General features: G+C 46.4%; 1 protein-coding gene across 1 annotated transcript in view; it reads right to left on the bottom strand.

Annotated features, from left to right (window-relative positions):
• Positions 1 to 14,575, bottom strand: part of LOC119100105 (glycine receptor subunit alphaZ1) — a 62,349-nt gene extending 47,774 nt beyond the window's left edge. The window contains exons 1-3 of the mRNA XM_037223219.1: positions 14,530 to 14,575; positions 2,752 to 2,849; positions 2,065 to 2,138 (exon numbers count right to left, since the gene is read on the bottom strand). Coding sequence (XP_037079114.1) covers positions 2,065 to 2,138; positions 2,752 to 2,849; positions 14,530 to 14,567 — 210 coding nt within the window. The 5' untranslated portion in view covers positions 14,568 to 14,575. The remainder of the gene's footprint in view (positions 1 to 2,064; positions 2,139 to 2,751; positions 2,850 to 14,529) is intronic.
• Positions 14,576 to 19,247: the final 4,672 nt, after the last annotated feature.

The following is a 19,247-nucleotide window of genomic DNA, read 5'->3' as shown; positions in this document are numbered from 1 at the left end:
GCAGGTTCTGCCATTTTATTGGACTTTTCCACCATTTCAGGCGAAGGCAGGTTTTCTCTGATGCGTGTCTTGGTTAAGATAACAGCATACCGTGCATCTGTGTTTCTTCTCACGTTTTTCTAGTCTCCGTAATATCTTGACTAGTTGTGAACCGAGTTATATAACAGGATATGAGCGTAACCAGAATTAGAGTGCGAATGTGTGAATTCATATCATGCAATGCGAATTCATGATTTTCATGTTTTCATGTTCAATTCATGAATTCATATAATGTAAATCATATCATATATGGTTGATGGTGATATACCTTCTGCATGTGTTATGTCGTACGCATACGTAAGTACCTACTCTCGTTGTCTTACACATTATCTTATCGCTGCATGGGATATCGGCTATGATGTTTCGTGAAAAGGTGACCTTTATTATCTCGACAATTGCAATCATGTGAGGCAAGAATGCTTGCTTACTTCCATATTTACTTGCTCCTTGTTTCATCTCACATTGAGCCCGCCTCTGAAAACCAACTTCCACGCAATAGGTCGTGATCTGTCTGGGGTCCGGTGCTGGACGACTACTGCGTTTGAGAAACTCAAAGCAGGAAACGACCTCGTCTGACCAATTATGAATGCCATTAGAACGTTTTCATCCACGTGCAGAACTTCACGCGCTTGACGAGGCAGGCTGGCGCGAATGAAAATGGCGCGAACGATCAGCTAATCGGCCAAGACGACCGATGGCCGTAACCGCGTAAGTCAGACTGCAGTGAACCAGACTTCGCATGAGGCCAACGGAAATCGTTAAAAAAGGCCAACGGAGTTTTGGTGAGTGCGGGTTGCTGCACAACAGAGCATCAAGACCGACAAGATCTATCTTTGCCTGACTCGTGAGAGGGATTAGAACAATATAGGTCCTCTGTCACGGGCGCAAACTGACTCGTGAGAGGGACTAGAGCAATATAGGTCCTCTGTCACGGGCGCAAACTGACTCGTGAGAGGGACTAGAGCAATATAGGTCCTCTGTCACGGGCGCAAACTGACTCGTGAGAGGGACTAGAACAATCTAGGTCCTCTGTCACGGGCGCAAACTGACTCGTGAGAGGGACTAGAACAGTCTAGGTCCTCTGTCACGGGCGCAAACTGACTCGTGAGAGGGACTAGAGCAATATAGGTCCTCCGTCACGGGCGCAAACTGACTCGTGAGAGGGACTAGAACAATATAGGTCCTCTGTCACGGGCGCAAACTGACTCGTGAGAGGGACTAGAACAATCTAGGTCCTCTGTCACGGGCGCAAACTGACTCGTGAGAGGGACTAGAACAATCTAGGTCCTCTGTCACGGGCGCAAACTGACTCGTGAGAGGGACTAGAGCAATCTAGGTCCTCTGTCACGGGCGCAACTATCACGTAAGCAATCATAAATCTGCAACGGGATTGAACAAGTGAGGCCTGGTGCAGCACATTCCCAAAACTTGATGGAACTCTCAGAAGGACGAAATAGTTGATGTTTTTAGGGTATCTCGCATTCCAAGTCCATAAGAATGGTCACAACGTTTCGTGGGACGAGCAGACACTTCAGTGGCGTCAACAGGTCGTCCTTCCTTCCCTAATCAATTAAAAACCGGCACGTGGAAGAAGATTTTCTAAACAGCAGGACAAAGCGGCAAGCAATTCATCGATTTCCAGACAACATTTATGGCGTGCCACGACCCTATCTGCGTGAGCTGGCAGCCGTCCACGACCCTATCTGCGTGAGCTGGCAGCCGTCCATGACCCTATCTGCGTGAGCTGGCAGCCGTCCATGGCCCTATCTGCGTGAGCTGGCAGCCGTCCACGACCCTATCTGCGTGAGCTGGCAGCCGTCCATGGCCCTATCTGCGTGAGCTGGCAGCCGTCCATGACCCTATCTGCGTGAGCTGGCAGCCGTCCATGGCCCTATCTGCGTGAGCTGGCAGCCGTCCACTACAAGGCGACTTTCCAGTTTACCGTGATCGAGATTCGAACACTTATAGGTTGTATCGGTTGTCGCCTGGGTAACCTCCGTTCGTGCAGCTTGCCAATGCACTCACCGACTTTTCCTCGTCGATCATAGAGATGCTGACGATGGTGAGGTAGATCTTGACGTCCAGCGTCCCTGCATAGTCTGGGAACACAAACAACGTGGCAGTTGGTCTGGGAGGCGTGCTGTGGCACAGCTCTGCAATGAACCTTCATGGTGGTTGATATCTATCCGGTTTCTTACCTTTTTATATATGGGCAATGCGTCGCTTTAGCCTCGTTTTTTCTTGAAGAGTTCATTTTTTCTTACTTTTGTTGAAGCGGTCTTGGAACAGTCACCAAAAAAATGGGTCGCTTACCACATCGTTTCATGAACTCTTGTTCGCAGAACGAGCAGAAAGGGATGATTTCCAACAATCTTTTCCCAAGCCATTCAGCTCCACCAAGACCTGAGCATCTAGAATATTTTAACTTCCACGCTTTGCCTCTGACTGAGAAACAGTTGGCCACAATGCCACCACCACCACATGACAGTCAGCTCCCATTGCGCTTGTGACAAGGCCAGAGCTGTGAAGAATCAATGCGTGTGAAGAGAAAGCTAGTGGCGAAAAGGAAGACGTGTGAAAACGTTCCGCACATTTAATTCAAATCAGTGCTGAGCAGGCCAAATGCCTTGGCGAGTCGTCGGGCAAGAGCAACCATGAGCTGTAGCGACAGCCGACTGTTTCACTGTCGGTGTCTGCACTCAGCATGCTCACCTAAGCTGGTCCAGGGGTGAAACTCTCGGGTGTAGTCTGAGGGAAGGATGTTGTGCTCCTCGTAGTACGATACCTTTGCCCAGCAAACGCGGCAAAATCTGAAAGCACAGCTACGTTCAAATCAATGTTTAGGTGATTGATCCCTATATTACAACCCTCACGAGGTGACACTTGTCGGTTGCGACAACAAATAGAGGCACAATTTGAAGTTTACCTTTACCGTCATTCTCAGCAAGGCCTGTCTATTATGCAAAATGGATCACGTCCTCCTGCACTTGAGCTTGCAAAACGGGAAATACGGTGCTTTTACCTTGGCAATTACACAGCTTTATGTTAGCATGATTTTAAACTGGGGAAAGAAGCAAAGGCCGAGTAGCATAGCAAGTCGCATGCTAAGGAAAGGGGTAATGTGAATGTTTAACCAGTACATGAACCAGAAGTTACTTGGCTTCGTCGCCTTCTGTTTGCAGTCAAACAATGGCTCACCCGAGTAAGCGTGACTAAAGCAATCACAACGCTCTCAGTCACAGCGCATTTTTTTGTCCGTGAAGTTTACAACTTAAGAGCCTCTGGTTTATACATCCATGCAAGGTCCAAAGCATGCTATCCTTTAGCACGGGATATCGGATTTCGTTTTAGCGTATTGGCGCAGGGTTTCGTTCGTGATATCAAATCAGAGAAACAGTTTAATACGGATATCGTCTGTACTTGTAATGGATCGATATCTATCGGCGATCTGTCACACGCTTACGCCGATTAAGCATAACGTCGGGTACAAGCGTAGCCAAGGTTGCCCCCCCCCCCCGCTCCCTGTCCTCTCGTATTTTGTCGTTTTAACCATAGGTGGCTCCGGATAGAAAATTGGAAATTGGGGTCACCCGTGTTCACTGATTTCCGACCCCTATGCGCCCCTAACCATCAATTAATCGCTGTGCCCGCGGCGTTGGGTCAGGTTCGCGGCTCGGTCGCCGCGGCACACCGGGGAAAAACGAGGTATCGGTAGCGCAGTGTTTAAGCCGCGCGTCTTTGAAACCAGAGGTGCGGGATTCGGCTCCCACCTGTGTCCGCCCTTCCTGCCGGGGTGACAGGCAACGCCACAAAGTCGGAGCAGCTGAGTGCGTCGCAAAGCCCTAATGGCGAACGAAAAGGCGCTCTCTCCAGCTTGGCCGCCGGGCCGGCCGACCGGCCGCATGTCAATAGCCGGCGGACGCGGGTCATGGCGCAGGGGTTCACAGGTCAGACGGCGGGGCACGTAGATGGACAGGGCGGCATGCCGTCCGGCGCAAGTAAAAGACGGTAAAACTCCCCCTCCCCCTCCCAACATGAAGTCCATTTACCTTGTGGCGTCGAGCTAGAAGGCCAGACATGCTAAACAACACCCAGCAGACAACATTAAGGAGCATGCCACACAGCACTCACAAATGTTATTACATACGGCCGCGCCATGCAAACCACAAACCGAACGATCTTGCCAAGCACCTTTTAAAGAAGGAAGCCAGGATCCATTACATGTGGGATTCAGAGGGCCGTTGGTTCAGGAGGTAGCTTCCAGAGTGCTCGGCTGGGGGAATGCCATGCCTAGTTACGCGGTGATGTGATGCTGCGGAATATACAAAAATTTTCAACAACAATGATACGGAAAACATTTATAACCACATCAGGTGGTCAAACAGGACGCTAGGAGGCAGGCCAAAGTGAAACTATGCCTAGGCAGGTCCGTATGTCAGTAGGAAAGTTCCCTAATGAGGGTTACCGAGTCAGGAACTAGCGTCGTGCGTCTGCTCTTTGCGCGAAGTCCATGGGCCCCATCTAACCACGCACCTCTGGAATTCCAGGCTGTCTGGCACGCTGTTGTGCAGGTACAAGTTTAGACACTGCACATACCCACCCATTCGCGCAATCGCTAGTTTGACCTTTGCCTTGGTATGCCTTTGGACCAGTCCTCCCATTCATGGCGGACGTAATGGCAGGTTGAGCCGGAAGGTGGATGTCAGATGTCATTTGTGGCCAGTGGTGGGTCGTGAAGCCCGGTCGTCTGCCATCCAGAGCCAGTCGGCAGTGCCCGAGCGGCGACAGCCGTGGTGTGGCACTTGACCCAAGGCAATTGGTCCGTGCATGTTTGCAGGCATTTAAGGTTTACGTTGCAGCTTTGCCTGTAAAGTATCGACGTCTTTCGGAGGCGAGACAGATCAATGACGCAATAAAGCGTCTCTTTAACAACCTGGCGTCTCGCAACGATGGAACACCAGAGCACCGCACGCATTAAATTTTCAGTGTTCTGTCCAGTTAAGTCTAGCTATTTCAGATTTAATTTGACCGCTAATCCGCTTTTCAGACTTCTCAGTCCATTCCGGTCCAGTCACATACCACATACCAAAGAACGTCTTAAATAAACGTGCGCCAATCTGCTTCCGCGTTAAAGACCTGGGCACATTATGCAACATTTCAGGTTCCAGGTTAGGCGCAACATAAGTACACATGCCACTGTGACAGCTTCAGCGGCACCCAGTTAACGACGGCTGGATGACGCTCATCTATTACGCCTTCGGAATACGCAAAACGACCACGTCACGTCATGTATGACGCCTCAAGTGCACATCCATTCCTGGACACGCCAACTGATGCCATAAACCCAACCGTGACCATTATTTTCTGCTAGATCACAGCCCGGGTTGATATCATCGACAACGCGTACGATTATCCACTGCTAGGTGCTTGTGGTACCTGCTCTTTCATCCAGGATAATGAAACAGTTGTGCCATTTTTGAACCCTGCTGCTAGCATTTCAGGCGTTATCAAATCTCTGTTTTCCTTTTGCTGGAAAAATACGAAAATTGCTTTCATTTGTTATCGTGCACTGCAAAACTGTATCAGATCACATTTGCGCAGTCAAACAAATGTGCACATGTGTGTTGACAGTAGTACGTCACTTCGCATCTGCTGTTTTGTTTCATTACTGTAAGATAAGCGCTATAAATATTTTATTAGATGGCGCAACGTTTTCATCAGTCTGCAACAAGTCTGCAGCGTTTGCGCGCTGTGAGTGTCTTAGATACAAATATAGAATCACACCGCATTTACAACGCATAGTGCGAATTAGATACTTATAAACTACTACTTGCTCTTCACACCTCTCAGCACCTCACGGTCACAGGCACCGCTCGGCATCTGCCATGACCGGTGGTGCTTTGACATCTCATAGGTATACCAGCCACTGGCCAAGGGCTCGGGTGATCACACGAGCTACTCTAATCTCACCAACCTTTCACTTGGGGTATGAATCGACGGCCTTGACTGAGCTCACACCAAGCTGTTGACTGCTGGGTAAGAAAGATTCATGTGATCCGTGGATATAGAGGACAACACCCTCATTCTTTAGATACATTAATTGAGTTAGGAGAGAAAGTATGTAAGCAACTGCAAGGATGCAACAATCCTAGCTCTGGCAGACGTCTGGAAATGGATCAGTTGATTAATCAGCCTTGACTTGAAGCTGTTGTTAAACATGTGCCCAATTTTTCAACCCTGAAACGCGGCGTCATCATTTGGGGTTAAATAGGATTTCTGACGAGATCAGGAGGGATGGTGACTATGCTATGAAAAAGGTTATTAGATTATTGGATATTATAGCTACCTTGGAAGAAATAGGAGCTCTAGTTTTCCATAGCAGCATATATGAGTGTAACCCATTCATATCAGTTTATCAATGCGATCTGTTCACCAGAAAATTCGTTTGTGGAATGTATGGCTAACTTATGTACTACGCAGCCTGTCTAGGTGTTGTTTTCAACTGAAAGTGCTGTGTTTTATTGGTGAAAGATCCTTGTGTGAGTTTATGTCTTCATTGAGTATTTGAGGAACAAGTTAGCGATAATTTTCATTCGACCGGCCGTCAATCTGTTCAATCCGTGTGAGCTGGCAAATTTAAAACTTCGCTCCGGTCCTAATCCATGCCTTGCCTCAAATTTCTGATCCCGTCCAGTCCGGCCCGCGGATTGATCTACAATCCGTAGATCTATTCAATCCGTGAAGTGTTCTACGGAACAGTGGAACAAAATCAGCAATAGCCTCGCAACCATCTTTGACATCAGTTCGATTTACCTTAGAAAAATATGTTTATCTTATTTGAAACTGGCACAACAAACAAAGAGCGTAAATGATTTCACTAGATGTCAGCCTTTGCATGTGAGTTGCATGGGTCAATGGGCGATGAAAGCAATCATTACAGCGCAACTAATTTCAGTGCACAGCTGACTTGGGTCTGCTAAGCTCTTACTCACCTTTGCAAAAGACCGTAACAGGCATTGTGGCCATGAATCACCACATAATCTTTTACAAGGTACATTGATGGTACATAGATCATGTATGACCTTATATGCTTCCCATACTTGTCAAAGTCGTTGCAGCATTTGACGTCCATCATTTAACTTTAGCCGCAGTTCACCTCCTTTATGGCGTTTGCAAACAGTCTCAACAGCTCCATGTGTTACATGTCGCCCAACGGTTAGACGAGAAGCGTTGAATAAGGAGGAGCACTAAGATTGAATCAATGTCGATCCTGGATGCAACCTACTCGGCGCGGCGTGTGCACGCAATGCGACGGTTGGGTAGGTTTTCGAACTGAGTATACTTCCTTTTTTAATTGTGGAAAGACTTTTTGTCAGGCTTTCCCGCTTCGGTGGTCAGAATCCTCGAGCCACTTTTGCCGCTTGGCGATGCTCTTGTCTAGATAACGCAGAAAATTTGGGTTCACCCACTGGCACACGAACCCGGGTATGCGAAATGTCGGTACAGTATATAGAATATGGTTAGCATTCTGGACCGACAGTCCGAGGATGAGGGATGAACTTCCAGTTTCTCCAGCGTCTCCTGGCCGGTGGATGGACACAAATGATCCGCACAGTCTGGTGAAGAATATCGCCAAGTTACAAAAGCGGCTCGAGAATTCCCAAATACCAAATCTGAAGTAGCTGAAAAGCATTCTTCTAAAGCAAGAACATGTTTCGACAGTGTCATATTCAAGCTGTAAATTTGTTCGTTTTACGGTTTCATTGCAACAGTAGCGAAATAAGCCAAATAAAATTGCATTTTGAGATGTGTCGACGCTAATGTGTCAGGGTTTCTACTTTGGAACGGACGTGTATCAACAAAAGAGATGAAACAGGCATAAAAGTATGTTTATAGTTATGATACAATGTCAAATATCACAAACCCGTTTGGGCCATTTGGGCCGCACCATTGACAAATCTTACCATTCAATCATTACCGGTGGCATAGCCAATGATATCCATATGGGGGGGATGACTGATCAGTGTGTTACTCGTTCAAACACTTCTTTAATGTATCACATGTTGCTCTAGCCTATATCTGTTCCTTCATATAAGGTTAGGCAAACACTGTGGCCTTCAGGCTCAGTGCTTGTGTTTGGTCCCGGGGATTTGGCCTCCAGGGTTCTCATCATTTTCCCTTCGGATATTGTGTTCGTTTAGGTATTATGTGGTCATCCGCCGCTTATCATATCATAGTATTTAGTTGCATTCAATAAACATCCGATTGGGATTCCTGAAGTAATCATAAAATATTAGCATGTTATGGCACAGGAACTGTTCGGAACTTCATAATTGTTAAATGAAATGCTACCAGTTAACGTTGCTGCTGTTCTCCTTCCAGGCAACCCTTTATACTGTTGGAAAATAGCTAGCTATAGCTTTTCGTATAACGTGATGTATGGATCCGTTACCTTGCCCCTAGATAATGTTAAGCTCTGTGGAGTCACCTGGCTCTGCTTCACAACTAGACCTGTCATTTCCCTCTCATTTGTTTATACTTCGAAAGATGGTACCCTGCTCTGCACACTCAAATGTCAAGTCTGTATCGGCCAATCAAGATTTATTAAAGCTATCCCACAAAAGGCTAGGGTTACACATTTGAATTTTTAACCTTCAAGTGTGCAGGTAACAATTTTTGACACATCAAGCCAATTTTATAAGGCCCCATAAAACTAATGTCGTTAACATTAAATGCGACCTGCAAACTGTCAATATATTGTGTCCAATTTGCATCATTGGGTGAACTTCTGAAGGCCAGGAGCATGGGAGGGGAGGGTGCCAAGTTTTAGCTGGGGCTGATCTTTAAGCTCTCTGAAATTCTTTCGTTGTTCTTATGGATATTGACCGGACATTAAACATCGAAACTTTAATGGAGAATTCCCGTTGCCCCTGCTGAACCCCATCTATATAAATCCGCAGCACGCTAATTTCTTGCCAGAATGGCTTTCGAAAGCCCGGCTGTCACTTTTAACATGCATTTGAGAGCCTACACGGGTGTAAACTTAATGCCATCTATTTGAGGAAATAACTGCACCACCCCACCACTGCGAACAGATTAGGTTTAAAAATGACCATTGCGATGCACAGAAGAAGCAGCTCAAAAGTGGCTCTTGCACCCCTAATATTTGTTGTTAAGTTACAGTTTCATGCATATGCTCGAAGTGATTCAGGCGTTTTGATTCCCAAAATCATGGAAAAATCAGATTGCACCTGTCTTCCCGGCCTATCCGCCAAGGAAGCTTCCCAGCGCCTCTCTTAACATTGAATACAACCGATACCGACTTCTCATTGATTGCACACTCGGAACATTTCTCTTCCATCGAGGTGACCGTTCGCTTACACGTATCACCGGTTTGAAGAAACCCGTATCTGGACCGAAAGGGCGAAACGGTATGTGACAGTGAAGGCGAAATTCATGTGAAATGTCGGCAAAAGTCGCCCTTATTAGATACAAAGCATGGTGCAGGGATACGGGCTTGCGTTGCAATGTTCGACCAGCAACAGCTGTTTCAGTCCCCGGTAAGGTTAGGAGACGTTCTAACAAACGTTTTGAGACTCTCTTTATGGGTAACGACGGCCTAGAAGTTATAGAAAACAGCTACCATTGACAAACCCGTACGATGATCCCCTTAAACACGTAAATTATCATGGCCGTCCGCTTGGTGACGTCACCGTGGGATTGCCAGGCGTAGTCTAGACAGGGTTCCGAGCCGACCCCCTGGCCTAGGCTTAGGCAAAAACGCGAGTATTGGTGGGTTCAGCTGTGGCTAGTTAACTCTCCTTCATCATGCAGTGCGGTAAATACATTCCTGTCTCTATCCAATCCGACGAATGTATCCATATTTCAATTTTCCACCATTTCAAAAAAGGTTTTAGATATTAGGTATCATGTTTTATGTACAACGGTCAAAATGGTATTTTCCATCCGTCGAAAAGCATAATACCTGGCTTTGAGCTGTCTTTACCAATGAATTCCTCATCAAAAGACGGGCTTTATATATCAGGCAGGCATGGTGAAATCTCAAGCGATATTATGTTTTTAAACCCGTAGGTCTCATGCTAGACCAATATTTTGTTAAGCTTCACAGCCATGTGAATGAATTAACATCGTTTCTGAGCCCCAACTGGTGTTCAAAAACGTCGCAGTGTTGTTCGTCAATTTACGATCGATCAGCTTCTAGCGCTGCCTTAAACCACCTACATTTTAAGGATTGATACCTGATCGGGGCTGTAGAGCCGAATAACTACATCAAAGCCTTAAAAAGGACAGTGTTGAAAATGTCACAATACCTGATACATATTACGCGCAAAGTAATACAGTCCCGGAAAAGTTTATGCGATTTTCCATATGATGATCTCCATGGGAAAATGCAAAGTTTGTTCTAAGGTCATGACTCTTGTATCTATATATCCAAGCTCGTGCACCTATGTTCTCCAGCTAAAACTTGGTGCATGCTTACATCTTGTAAGTTTCCACACGCCATCGAAGGTGCTGTTGGTAAAAGACAGCGAGCAAGGCTCAGTCAAACTTAACGTTATAGATAAAGATGCTCCAACGTAATGCTATGGGAACAACTGCCTCCATTCGACCAGCTCTTTGGCCATGAAGATGCAACACAATCGCTTTGTGGGAATATTTATCTATAGCTGAATAAACATCGCGTGCTGTTGTTCATGCTAAGCATTTCAATCAAATTGACTAAACGGTCAAAATTATGTAACAAAGAAAAACTTTTTTATACAGCTGTCCCATGTCAAAGTTGCATTGTAAGTTTATCTGAGGTCAGATGCAAAAGCAAGGAGACATTGAAAAGGAGCGTTGCACGTTTGCATGGAGATTTAATCTGAAATAACCGTCTTGAATATGATTCAGTGCAGTTTCCAATCCTTTTCTTCCTAAAACCTAAATGCTTCTAGTTTATGAGTTACACGCCTTTTAAAGACGTGAGGGGTTTCTCGGGGAGAATATTGCAAGGTCTCCCAGGCATTCATGACGTGGGCATAATGTCACTAAAATACCTACACTTCATTAACTATGCGGCGATCAAGGCCAAGACAAATATACTTAAAGAGTAGTTCATATCTGGCGTTCATGAGCATGATTTCTAGATATAACAGCCGTCAGTTGGCTTTCAATCAATGTTGTGCACGGTACTATGGCGCAATAAAACAATGTCGTATTGAGGAGCTTATTTACTTGACAGAGAAATTGTGTTGTCTAGAGCAGTCTTTCAACTAAAGGTATACCATCTGATGGTTGCTTTAACATCTTCAGATATGGAACATTCTATACAATGGTGAGAAAAACAGTGCTAATCTTTGCAAACAGATGCATCTTCCATTAAGTTAAAAAGAAGGTGGAGCGTTGAGCACCGGTGCGGTGGTTGAACCTATAGGTTGATAGAACAAAAGTTCGAAAAAGTCAGATAGAGATCTGAAATCTAAATTCAGACTCGGAATAAGCTGGTAAAATACACTACGAACAGCGTTTAAGACTGTGCTTAACTTTTGTTCCTTGTACATTTTTGGTCACTTTCACTTTTTGGTCCATAATTTTCAAACCACGAGGTGTATAAGGCTGTCAGTAATTCCACAGCATGCACCTTGTAATTGGACGTCAAATGAACGTTAAAATTAGATCAATTCTATAAGCTGATCAACTTTGGTCAGCCAATATCAGACCGATAACTTCTTAAGCAAATAAGATAGAAATCTGAATCTAGTTTCAAACGACGCAAAATTGGAAGTTACATATCTGGAACTCAATATTATACATCTTGGATCGGACAAAAGTGCACATAAAATCCATTACACTCAAAACATGGTTTAATTTTTAGCCAAGAAAGTTTGTGTTCCAAAGATGCTTCGTGGTGCTCGAGTGTCTCCATATGGGTGGCACGTTTTCTGACGCGTTTGCTTTGTTACGATTTTCAGTTACCCGAAAACGCTAGGACAGATTTACCACATTAGAGTGATGGCGGTGCTTTCTGGCGAAGTTAGGTGAAAGAGTTAGTAACAGACATCAAGTTTCTGTTTAGCGTGTTTCCCACGCCGAAGTCTTTCTTTAAATATCAAAGTTCGCTCGCCTTGACGTGAGCTCTGTGACAAGTGTCTTAAACAGGACAACTTTTTCCCATGGCGTTGGGCAAAATTCAATTTTATAGTTATAGGCTGGCCCCAATTAATTCAAATTTCAAAACACAAAAAGCTTGTCTGGACGTCCAACACCACGTATTTTCACTGCAAGTGGATCTGTTCAGTGGCATTCTCACAGTAACAACTTAAAGAGAATGTTTCACATGTGAAAATATTAAGGCATCAGATATGATAAAATATGCTCACATGAAAATATTTGCATGCTTCTAAGTGCAACAGTGCTCAAGGCAGCCAAATTTTAACATTAGGTAAGTAAGCTTCTCAATACGCCATCGCTTGATTACGTCATGGAGCGTTCCTATGATGTCAGAGTCCCTGTTAGATGGCCGTATCAGAATTACTGCGGTAGCAGCCTGGCTGACTCACTTGTAGTACTTCAACCTGCTGATAGGTGGCGCGCGTGCTAGCGCGTCTGCGCGGAACTCTTTTATCGTTAAGTGCGTGTGTGTGCCCTTTCTCGTGAGGTTCTTGTATATTTGCCGTGATTGTATATTGCTTACGTGCGTTTACATACTCAGTTATGGTGTTCACCTGAGTTATTCGATTATTAGTCGTGTCTGTCACAACTTGTACCACCGCCCAACGTCCCGTATGATGCAGTACAAAACTTGACTCATGTTGAAAACTTGCACTCAACGCATCAAAATGGTAGAAGGCCAACTAGTGACCGCTGATGCCACGAATCGTGCTGAGCTATGCCGGACACGAATAGGTCGATGATCATAGTTGTTCCTGGCCTGGAGCACTACATAGCCAATGAGTTGGCCGTCGTTGCGTGACGTTTATATGGGGTCACGAGTGTATGGGATATTAGGTAAGCTTGAAATAGTCTGCAACAGTAGTCTGCATAAATTCACGGATGTCAAGCTCAAAACAAGAGTGCGTTAAGCCTTCCACAGACCATGGCTGTGAACTGCATTGAGTGATCTTCAAAATGGCTATCTCAGTTAAACATCTCATTCAAATGAAGAACACTCTCTGTATAACAACAGGTGGAACATGAAACATTTCCTTTAAAGGGAGTGTCCCATGCGGCGTATTTCAAAGCACACCCTGGTGAAACCTCAGGACCATTTAGTCTACTAAAAGCACTGGTTAGTGTCACTGCAGCAACATCACGGTTAATACGAAGACAAATTTTAGTCATTTTGAGTCCAAAATTCGCTGTAAACGCTTGTAAGAGCGCCACACTTCTTTCCTTTCTTAGAAACCCCAGAATGTATCTCGAATCTGCGAGACCCGTAGCTGTCGCGACCCTGTCGTCATGACAGTGGCCGTCGTCACGACGACGGCAGAATCTGTTGCGTATCGTTGTCAGCTGTTACGGGTTTCAGGTACCAGCTTGAGCTGTTTTAACCCGCACATTGCGGGCCTGCGGGCTTAATAGTGGCACCTCTACTGGTATGAATGACGTCAGCACAAATGGACATTTGTGATTGGCACAGCGGGCTACGAAGACCAGGTACCGAAAAGCGCATTGGCCTAAGTTTAAGCCAGTGCGTCACTTTTGACCACGTGATAATCCGATTCCCAAAGCCAACGTGCGCTATGAAAAGAGCCATTGAGGAGAAATTAAAAGTCGTAACATAGCGTTTCCTTGAATTCGAGGGATACTAGCCTTAAATTTGCATATTTTATTCTCTAAAAAGTGATTCCAGCTTTTGTAGCCTTCATTGCGCACGCATTTTGACAAAACACAAAATATTGTGTCGCAAACAATTTAGAACACACCTGTTGGGAAAGCAAAACAAATCAAATTTAATGCGTTCATGGTGGAGAGCAGGGAGTTCAATGCGATTTCTCCCGTAAGAGCAGCTACTTGAAATAGAAATTCTGAGATGTTTAGAAGGATTTCGAGAAAACTGGTATTATCGATCAAATCGGACGCGTCTGATCTAACAATGAGAGAAAAATGAAAAAACCAAGTACACTCCCATTTCAGTGATCCGTGTCAAGATCCAAAATCCGTGAGCTGCGAGCACGTGCAACATATTGGACTTGGGACCTTCTGAGTCACGAAAGCCACTACCTAGAGATTTCGAATTTTGCGTTCAGAGGTCCTCACATAAGTCATTCAATCGTGTGGTTGACTTCGAGTGTCAAAAGTGCGCGTGCGTTGCAAGGGGATTTTTTAGGAGGGGTAGTGGAGTATTTGCCATTTGGATCATGGTGGTGGTGCCATCGCGGGTCTGAACTTTGACCCCAAGCCGACGGTCTTAGTTTGTAATTAGTTGTGATGACTCCGTGCATGATATTTGGCTGACCGTCGGCGATGGCAGCTCTTTATACTTACAGCATCAACACGGCTGATGAACATGCGGCAGCACGCATCGCAGCAATCCCGTTGGGGGACGCGGGGCTGAACTGCACCCGGAACTGGGCCGGACTGCACTCGCGCTAGACTGGTCTGAAGCCGAGCCGGGTTAGACTGCTGCCGAACTGAGGCCCTTCGGCTGACCGTGCGGCACGTGTCGGCAGGTCGGAGCCCGCCTGCGGTCTGGAGCCCCCACGGCCGGGTACCTGACCGTTCGATGTGCTGCTGTGCAACATACACCACACAACGAACCGACCGCACTTAAGCAGCGCCCCGAGACAGGCGAAGGGGCTGGAGGTTGCGGCGGTGGGGCTGTGAAGCCCGCCTTGGTAACACGGCGATGTTTCGTGCTGAGCAGTGCACGGATATGGACTGCGACACGGGTGACTTTCCATGACAAATATTTGACAGCGTTTGCGTCAGGTACTTTCACTGACAAGAGATAGGAAGAAATACGGAGGACCACTGTTCGTTGTCCCCTAGTTTGCACATGCATTCACAAACATTGCAAAAGCCAAGCATATGACAGCAGCATACCTATTTTGGATGCATCGCTTTATCATACGAGTCCGATCAAGGAATACGCTCGCTGCAGTCGCGTGGTGCCCCAGTCACCTCAGTCACCATCTGTGTCGACGCCGCAGTCATGTAGAGGATTGGCGTGATCGTCAAACTTGCGTTCACACACGCTAGCCGATCCCACGCAGGCTGGTGGACGGCGTCCACGATGACCGGCACCACAATTGCTCCGCATCATCATGACGTGTAACGCGGTGTGAAGGTTAACACGCGCCCAGGTGGCCAATTGAATGCCCTTTGCTTGGGTGGGGAAGGTCAGTTTGACCCCTAAGATCTGAAAACCAAGATAGCTAGAGACACCAACGTGTATGTGAATTCACCTGTATCAACATGTTAGGCTACTAGCTCATGCCCTTGGGGTCAAGTAGGGCCAAACAAGGTCAAAATCCAGATTAGTGTCTCAGGTGCCCCCAAACCTCCTCATGCAACTGCCGTGAAGCTAGGTACCTGTTCTAAGCAAAACGTGAATGAGGTCACTTACCTTGTTTGACCTGAATAAGGTTAAGTTGACAAAATACTTAGTAGATTGCTCCTATTTTGTCAGGCGTAATAATAAGTGTCAGGGATTTCGCCGGGTGGCATGTTCAAGAAGAAAAAAATGTTGACTTAGGTCAACTTACGTCAGTGACTCACCCTGACCTCCCTAAAGTTAATGGAACATGTCTGTGACGATCCACTTCATGAATGAATTCGAAATGAACACCAGAATCCACCCACGAAACCAAGCTCTCGAGTAAAATAGTAGTTTAGTTCTGACCTCGGCCTGGCCTTTATACCTTACCCTAGGTTGATGGACTTGGCTGTAATCATAAATTCGAATCGCGTATTGCCTACGGGACTACTTCAGATGTGTATGTCATCATCTAACACTCCGTTGTGGCATCACATTGAACGATTCCCTAGAAATACCCTTTGCTGACAGCCATGGCCTGACTGGCCTGCCATATGTCAACAGCCTTGCAACCTACGTCTAATTTTTGCATCAAAAGATCCGCCTTTCAATTTTCTACAGTCATGCAAAGTTTGGCGCGACTGCTCCTCGCCGTTCGGAGACCATCCTGCGAAAATATTCTGAGGAGCATTTGACGCCCCACTCGAGCGTGTATGAATAGACTGTGCGATGAAGGTCATGAAGCGGCGCGCAGTGGGAGACGATGCCGTGAATGCTGTGAAACCACGGGCTGAAGGTAACGAAACAACGTATTGGAGGCGCCCAGGCCGAGTGCTGAAGGCTAGTGGCCAGCAGCGCGACAGTGAGGCGCAGAGACAAGCACAGCGCTTCTCCGACCTAAGACCTGCCTCCGACCTGAGACAAGACCTGAGTGATTGCTGCGGACCCCAGACCTGTCCATCTGCAGGTTGCAGGGACTGTCCCACATTTCTATGGGATTTTGAACTGGGAGTCCTTTTCACGACCACTCCCCGCAGTTCAGCGCCATAGTATTTCTAAGACTTGAAACCTCTTGTGGATGCTCGTGAATTTGTGCAGCCGTCTATGGGGAAGTCACCCAGACATGTAAGACGCCCTAAAAACGTCACGCGGGCACTCCATCTTATTGACTGTGTTGTGCTAATAATTAAAAAATATACCGGGTCACTTTAAGATTTGTGCTGGCGGTGATGCAGCACCAAATGTTCCCTAAACGGAAGGTAATTGGCTTAAAGCCAGAGTTTGCTGTCCATTTCAGCCTCCATAACTAACTGTCATCGAGACCGATTTTTCTGTGACCTTGACCGCTTTTTCTACAGCGCCACTTTATGGCCTGTAGAAAAACCACAAGTGAGTCATGACGTCCACTACAGCAGCAACTTTGACACAACTTTAGCAGCAACTCTGACGTCATGAAACCATGTATGACGGAATCGAACGATGACGTTATTTAGAGCATTTTTTGTGCTTGAAAGCAAGCTAATAGCCATAAGAAAGGCTTGCTTCAATATATTTAGATGCAGAAAAGTCCCCTCAAAGAGACTGTTCATATTTATACGAGGCATCGAACTGAGATAACCGTGTTTAAGAATTTGCACTGCAGTTTACAGTGTGCCCTTTTAAAGACTTTAAATTCCTTGTTCCTGACTCCTGCGCCCCTGAACTTGTGCAGCCTACTTCGCGCCGCCTATTTGAAAGTCACCCAGACATAGATGTCGGCATTGAAAGATAACAAGAATTCCCCAAACTCAATGGCCGTATTATTTTCAATGTCCCGTATAATGCCACATATGAGTATTCGTGTCTGGAGTGCGTCAGTACGAACCATCACATCAACAAACAACACTTGGCCAGTGTTGTTTATGCCGCCGATTGCATGCTTCGATCACGTACCGTGTCTTTATTCGTCGCACGGGCATTTGGGCAGTTATAACGGACATCAGGCTGCTAATCGAATACTGCAGAAAAGCGATAAATAAAAAAAGATTCCATCACAGAAAGGCATGTGGAAGCACTCCGAGAAAATGTCAAAACCCTCACGTACCGCCAACAACATGAAGCTTCATGCACAGCCACCAACGCCACCTTGTGGCCCTTGAATTACATGCAAGTGAATCTGCCGTCCGCCAAAATAGAAACTTTGACAAGGCCAAACTGGCAGTGACTGATCATAAAAAAACGTTCCATGACGTTAGTAAACGATGACGTTTTGAGGAGCAATTCTATTGACGGGGAAAAGTTGTGGTTTAGAGCAATCGTGTACGCCAAAAGGCACAACAATTACCAGAGAGCTTTTTCCATTATATCTAAAGCTTGCCTCAATATCTTCAACTGTTGAATGCTCTGTTTAAGCCAACTTGTGGTAAAAAGCGGATTTGTGAGAGCTCGGCTTATTATCTGAGTGTCAGCACACCAAGATTCTGGTCGTGTCGCATCAACAAATTAGTATGCTTCCGTGCCCGCGTGACCTAGCCTTGCAACAAGCTACTGTAGTAATATGTAGGCATCAACCGTGTTATCGCATGCTGTAACCAAACCGTGTTGATGTACCGTCCACGGTGCACAATGCGAGTACCATCAACACTGATGTTCATAGTTGGAGTAGCCAGACGCTGGTGGATAAAGCGTAATTGGCCAAATTGTACGAAACGTGACTTAAACCGCGAGACCACGTGATGATTGTGATAGATGTCTTGTTAAAAAGAAGATGCCAAAGGAGACCGGGATGAAACCCCGGACGGGGAGGGCTGCATGCGTGGGCTTCTGAATAATTTAGAGTATCTCCTGTCGGCCAGCAACTCCGAATGGAGAAGGGTGCCCGGGCACTAAACAGGGCTCGGTGCCGGGCAGGTGCCCCATACGCCGAGCACGGCCAGGACCAGGACACAGAGTGTCAGAGCGTCTCCCCCGGGTCGCTCAGGGGCACCTGAAGTATTGAGCGCTTCCCCTCTACTGGCCGGGTAGTCGGTCAACACGGTCTCCATCCGGTCAGGGCATCAACAGCCGAACAAGGGCAGCGTGTCCCTCGAATTCAGTCACAGTAATTCGCGTCACTCGTGACTCGGAGATCGCTGAGACAACCGCAGCCTTTCTGTCTGTGAGCAGTTCCAGCACCGGAGGCGGCCCGCACCAGCCACGGCCCCCTTGGAGAAACAGGAACAAGACTAGGGCCCCAGAATGCCAATCAGATTACCTGTTTCTAACCACTCACTGCGACCTAAGCAAAGCCAATAAGCTCTAGCGTTAAAGTGACGTGGTTACATGCTGGTTTTCCGAAATAAAATGAAGGAGGGCAGCTGAGCCGGAAGAAGTGGCTAAACCGGCCCACTAAGAACCTAGTAGCCACAAAGGCTTGACGCACTTCCTGTCAAAGCTGAACAGTCAACCGCATCTCCGCTTCAAGTCTAAAAACGTTTAAAACTAGATGCCAGGCGGTTTTGCAGGAATGTATTGCAAATTAATATGTTGTTAGAGAAAATAACATTTTCCCCTGAGAAGCATTTTAGGCGCATGCCTGCGCAGGTATAATTGTATGGCATGCAATGTGTACACGCAGATATACTGGAGCTTAAGCGCATATTTGTACTGCGTTCTAGGCTAACACCAACGGTAAAGGTCGGGTATTGCCGGCGTGCGTCATGCACTTCCTAACACGGCTTCAGTCAACGGAATCTGATAGAAACCCATA

The sequence above is a fragment of the Pollicipes pollicipes genome, unplaced genomic scaffold, assembly GCF_011947565.3.
Source record: "Pollicipes pollicipes isolate AB1234 unplaced genomic scaffold, Ppol_2.1 Scaffold_4881;HRSCAF=5763_pilon_pilon_pilon, whole genome shotgun sequence".
In the NCBI taxonomy this organism is placed as follows: Eukaryota; Metazoa; Arthropoda; class Thecostraca; order Pollicipedomorpha; family Pollicipedidae; genus Pollicipes; species Pollicipes pollicipes.
This window is presented reverse-complemented; position numbering and strand designations above follow the sequence as displayed.